Source organism: Phlebotomus papatasi, chromosome 2 (assembly GCF_024763615.1).
Source record: "Phlebotomus papatasi isolate M1 chromosome 2, Ppap_2.1, whole genome shotgun sequence".
NCBI classification, from domain to species: domain Eukaryota; kingdom Metazoa; phylum Arthropoda; class Insecta; order Diptera; family Psychodidae; genus Phlebotomus; species Phlebotomus papatasi.
Window position 1 is genome coordinate 92,006,425 of NC_077223.1, and position 5,589 is coordinate 92,012,013.

Sequence of the window (5,589 nt, forward strand, 5' to 3'; positions counted from 1 at the left end):
TCCCTTTATCAAATTACTTCTCATTCCATGTCATTCTGTTGAAGACAAACCTTTAAGTTTTCAAAACAATAAATATCGAATTTAACCCTCATGATAATACGTAATTTTACGAAAATTAACTGAAATTTACATTATTAAAGCAGCATAACCAATAAATTCTCAAAGCAGAAAAATGTGCAAGATGGATAGAAAGGTCGAAATGCGATTTCCTTGTTTTATGGAGAAATAAAAGATTTTATTTATTTTTCATGATTGTAATCCTTAATTTTATTAAACATATCCCTGGCTTCCTCTTTCTCTCTCTCACTTGTCTCTCTAATAATACATTCGATAATCTCTGGGGCTTAGTCGTGGCTGCTGGGCGTGCTTTTGCTGGGTCCTACAGAAGAGTCATCAGAAGAGATAGCTGCGTGCAATTCCCTACGGGGCCGTCGGTGGCTCTAGTGCTGTCCGGAAGTTGTGGCAATGGGCGCAAAGGGTGCTACTGGATGCTTCGGTTTAGGCGTATGGAATTCCTCGATGCAGAGTTTGCAGCTCCATGAGCCCTCAGGGGGCGACGTGAGAGCCGGCGACAGGCAATACATGTGGTACCCTCGGTCGCAGTCATCACAGAACAGAAGCTGATCGTCATTGTCTGAAGTCCCACAGATGCTGCAGTACTTGCACTCGATACACTGCCACCTATACCGCTTCACCGAGATCATCATGTTGGCCGTGAATTGGAGGCACGTCGGATGGCCACTGCGGCCACAATCGCTGCACGACACCAATTCCTCCGGAACTCCCGTCTTCTTGTTCTCCCTGGCGTCGCCCAAGCAGAAGTCACAGTACGGAGATGGCGCCACTTTCCCCTTATCCACCAAACTACGCGGCGGCACGGGGCGCTCCTCCATCTCCCCCGAGGAGCTGTCAAACGGAATTGGCGCCGGCTGACGAATTTCCGGGGCCGGCGGGAAGCTAGCTGCCGATGGGCTGGAGCAATGAGAATCTTCATGAGGCTGCAGGCGAGGCTTCTTGGCGCTGCTGACCGCTGAAGAAGACGGAGAATCGATGGAAGTGTCCGCGAGGGACTTTTTCTGACGTCCACGGCCTCTGGAGCCGGGTTTCTTGGTCAGAGTCTCACTGGTCGCTGCAGTCGATGATTTACTGCGACGATCAGGCTTCCGCCGTTGCTTGGAGCGGCGGATGCTGTAGGGTTCTTCGTAATCGAAATCGGAGTCAGGATCGTCGAAGCCATCCATGTCATGGAGGTCCATGTCATAGAACCATTCCTTGGGCACCTCCTCCTTCACATTCTGGCTGTCTTTGCTGTCCGTGTCGCCGGCGCCCAGTGAGGAAGCGCCATCGTGCGCCTGAACCTATGAAACAATTCATGCAATCAATAGGAGGATTCTGTAACAGTATGACAATGTCATATGACAAATTTAAAATTTTTACTTCATTGGGTAAATTCGAAAAAATTATTGAAAATCAGATTTACATTATTTAATAAGATTTTCATAGAGCTCCACTGAGAGAAAAATCCGAAAAAGTTAAAATAACATTCCGGAAATGTTAATTTTACCCTGCAATATTTATCCAAAATCGGTGTAAATATTACCCTCTTTAGGTGTATTATGGGTTAAAGTTACCCTTTTTCATGTTAATTTTACTCTTAAAAAGGTGTAAAATTAACATTAAAAAATGTTGATATATTTTTACACCTAAAAAGTGTTAAAGTTATGAGGAAAAAAAGTTAATCGCACCCTCTTTTTTTTTCTCAGTGTCTTTGCAATGGTCATTTGATTCTTTCTGGGCTTTGATTTTGTCCCGCCCCAGAATTTACCACGAAATTTTGACATATGACATTGTCATAGTTTCAGAATTCTCCTTTACGGATATTTATCTTTTCGAAATAATAGACGGCGTTTGTCTGTCTGCTTATTTGTCCATCGCCGTTTTAGCTTTAAAATCTGCAGGACAAAATGTTTAAGAAGTTCGTCTAATGCTGAAATTTAGAATGCTTCTTTATCAAAAAAAGGAATTATCTATTTTTGAAATTAATGTAACTAATCTAACATTCATGATTAAAGTATTATGATTGCTAATTAAATAAAAAATGAAAAGTATTTTCCTAAACATATTTTAGCTATTTACTGTTCTCAAGTATTTCTACATTAGCGACTTTCCTTTGAGTTTGTCAGTCCTGACAAAAACCAAAACAAAGAAAAGTCGCTCAGAAGCATCTGAGAACAGAAAAGTACTAAAGAACTTTAAAACAAGCCGTTCCCTTTGGGTTAAATTTTAGGATTAAAAAATTGACGTTTATACACGAAATTTTTATAGAACAATAAATATTTCCCTTAAACGATTTTCTTTAAAAGCAAAAAAAAATGATTTTTTCCAAGAAATTTTTTTTCAAACGTAGGGTAAATTAGGCTAATTCAAAACTTGCTCTAAATGGAAATTTTTCCCTATTCCAAATGGAAACGTTATTGTTTTTATGATAAATACAGTACTAAATTATTATATTTATATATTTTCTATATCAGTTTCATTATTTAGTTAATTTTGCTCCAAATAAAGCGAAAATCCATTCATATTCACAAATTTTAATTTGTTAATTTATCAGAAAAATTAAAAGTGTACCTTTTCACCATCGAATTTTTCATCGATCGACCATGTTTTCTAATGAAAAACACAATAAATTGACTGTTGTTTATTCGTTTTGTTTAATATTTATGTCATATTTCTGGCTAATTTTACTTAAATTAAGTGCTAATATTTATTGTTAACGGTGCGTGAAGTTTTCAAATGAAATAATTACCTATTTCGTGAACAAAGAGGGTTTTTCTTAAGTGTCTGCGAATGCTTCAATAGGAAACCTCGGAAATATGATTTTTTTGGAGAGATTTTCTTATTGTTTTAGATGAGAAAGAAGAAAAGACTAGGAATAAGTACAAATCCTGCACTCAAGAGCAACTCAACAAGGTTTTGGAAACCTTTCATCGCGGTTTCACTTACACTATTTGTCTCCAATTAGAAAATTTCCCTTGTCTCCATTTGGATTAATATGTTTCCAATAGAAGCATTTTACACTCGCATATTTTTCTTGTATTTAAGAAGTTTTCAAATTATATCTAAAGAATTTTCACTAAACAGTAACATTCTAGAAGAGTCAATTAGCAAATTTATGTAATTCTCTTCAGAAAAAAAATTGAACTTAATGTGCTGAATCTTCTATGAAAGTTACAGCGTCTTAAAGTTAACCGAAAAAATTTTACCAAAAGTTAATTCGGTTTTGAATTAGAATATTTGCTCTAGGGCTAAAAATTTCAATATTTTTTATTTTCTAAATTCCTTGTTCGAATTCTAATAAACTTACGGCATTAAAGAAGGTCTATTGAGGCTATCTATAGAAAAAATTTGAGCCGCTATATTTTTTATCTTGGAAGATATTGAATTTTGAATTTTTCGATTTGTGACTTTTTGCCCCAGTCTCCCCTACGCTTTTTTCCTATTTGTCACCGATCTGGAGCTTAAACAGTAAAAGAATCAAATTCCGGTTTTCGGTAACTCCCAATAAAGAAAAAAAAAACATTATCTCCAGACACTTTTTCCCACACCCATCTCCTTGTTCCTCTTGTCGGGCTTTTGCCATAAAAAGGTTGTGCCCTAGACAGAATTAAAACTTAAGCCGAGAGACGGCTTAGTGGAAAGTGATGGAAATGCAGTTTAACCATTACTTTAAATATAATTACACTAAACCGTCTCTCGGTTAATCCTCATGTCTGTCAAGGCCCTTACTCATGGACATCAAGGCTTATCGCGGTCATTTGCCCAACAGCGATTCAGTTCTGTGCTCCCATCTCCCATCCAAACACTTCCAGGTACCAGGCCATGTTACCGACTGACAGTGTTTCCTGTCAGTCAACCCCTCACACGATGGGTAACAGAACTATACTGCCTGTAATAGACCTTGTTTGGAGCGAGAGACGGTAAATATGAATTTCCCGCGAATCGGGAAGGGAATACACCAGCTGGGCTCTATTTCGCTGTCAGGTGGAAAATCTCGACAACACCTTCCCAGACCATGTTTTTTTTTGGTTTTTCTCTAAAACGGACCTATACGATTTTTTTTCCGTTGTGTTCTAGAGGTAGCCTAGGCGAATTTTCGAAAGCTAAAGTTTAATCATTCTGGAGGGCCCATTTTTCAACCGATTTGCTTAAATTTGGATTCATCAGAAAGGCCTTAAAATTTTCAATCGGATGCATTGGTCCCAATTGGTAATGAATCGGTAAAGTTTTCACCATTAATTTTTGTCTAATTTTATTTTTATTTGTCTGTAAGATTCTTATCGGGCTAGATGCTAAACTGTGAGACAGAGCTGTGCAGGAACCGGCAGGAACCGTTGAAACCGAATAAACGTCAAACCGTTGAAACGGAATAAACATTTATTTTTTAAATGAAATACAAATATTTTTAATTCCCAAAATATAAATAATTTCTGAAAATACGCAACGTCCTCAAAGATTTTTTTATTTCTAATTTTATTGAGGTAGACGGTAAAATTGTTTTTTTTATAAATCATTTCGTCACAGGAAACATAAAAATTGACGATGTGAGCGACAAAAATATTTTTTTTTAAATAAAGTGTTTTTTAATAATATTTTTAGCTTTTTCTTGTATTTGCCTGGATTTTGTTCTTGCAATATTGTTATATTGATCAAATAGGGAGTCTCCAAAAACTTTAAGTCAGTATCTAATACCGTTTTGTCGTTAAAAGCCGGCAAGAAGACGAACGAACATATGGCTGAATTGTCAAGATACAAGGAGCCGGAAACATTCCCAAAAATAGAATTCAGTCTACAATCCGTTTTTGGATCAATCAAATCCAAATCTAAATTCAAAATTTCCAATATTTCACGAAAGATTTCGTGGAAAAAAACAAAAGAAAGCCCGAAGCCTACCTGAACCGCATGGTGGAAGTCGCTTTCGATTTCCGCCTCCCTGAGCATCCGAAAGGGGCGCTGGATCAAGTACTGCCGGCGGGATTTGCGCCAGCGAGCAGCTGGATATGAATAGAGCTGACCAGAATGAAGCCCTGGCATTCTCTGTCTGCTCTTCATAAACAAAGCACAGTGATTCTGAGCGACTCCCGTTTGGGGATCGAGAAACGGCATCCGTAGGCGCCTCTCGATGCACAGACGCGTATTGTAGTTCTCGCTGTTCTCCAGCACCTCCTTGTACGCCGAGTCATTGAGAAAAGTCTCTATTTTAGCTAAATTCTCACTATTTATCACTATTTGTATTTCAGACGCCATTATTCCAGCCACTTTTTTGACGACTCGACCGGCAGCGCCACCAATTCACCACACGCCAACTATGCGAATGTCAGGGGTTAGAAACCTTTGGGTTTTCTTTTGTTTGGATTTTTAATTTAATTGGAAATTATTGAAGAGGATTTGATGGAAAATCGACTTTTAATGATATTTGCAGAATGTTTTGTCATGGTATTAAAAATTACTTGGACAAAAGGGGTAGAAACTTTCATTTTCCCTGGGGCCGTATCCTACACAGATGTGAGAGTTTGATTTTGTGGGAAAAGC

At 37.9% G+C, this 5,589-nt stretch overlaps 1 protein-coding gene across 1 annotated transcript; it reads right to left on the bottom strand.

Annotated features, from left to right (window-relative positions):
• Window positions 1–233: 233 nt before the first annotated feature.
• Window positions 234–5,371, bottom strand: LOC129802402 (zinc finger protein ubi-d4). The gene is made up of 2 exons (XM_055848180.1): window positions 4,951–5,371; window positions 234–1,358 (listed from the first exon to the last, which is right to left on the bottom strand). The coding sequence occupies exons 1-2, from the start codon at window positions 5,302–5,304 to the stop codon at window positions 441–443; spliced, it is 1,272 nt and encodes a 423-aa protein (XP_055704155.1). The 5' UTR covers window positions 5,305–5,371; the 3' UTR covers window positions 234–440.
• Window positions 5,372–5,589: the final 218 nt, after the last annotated feature.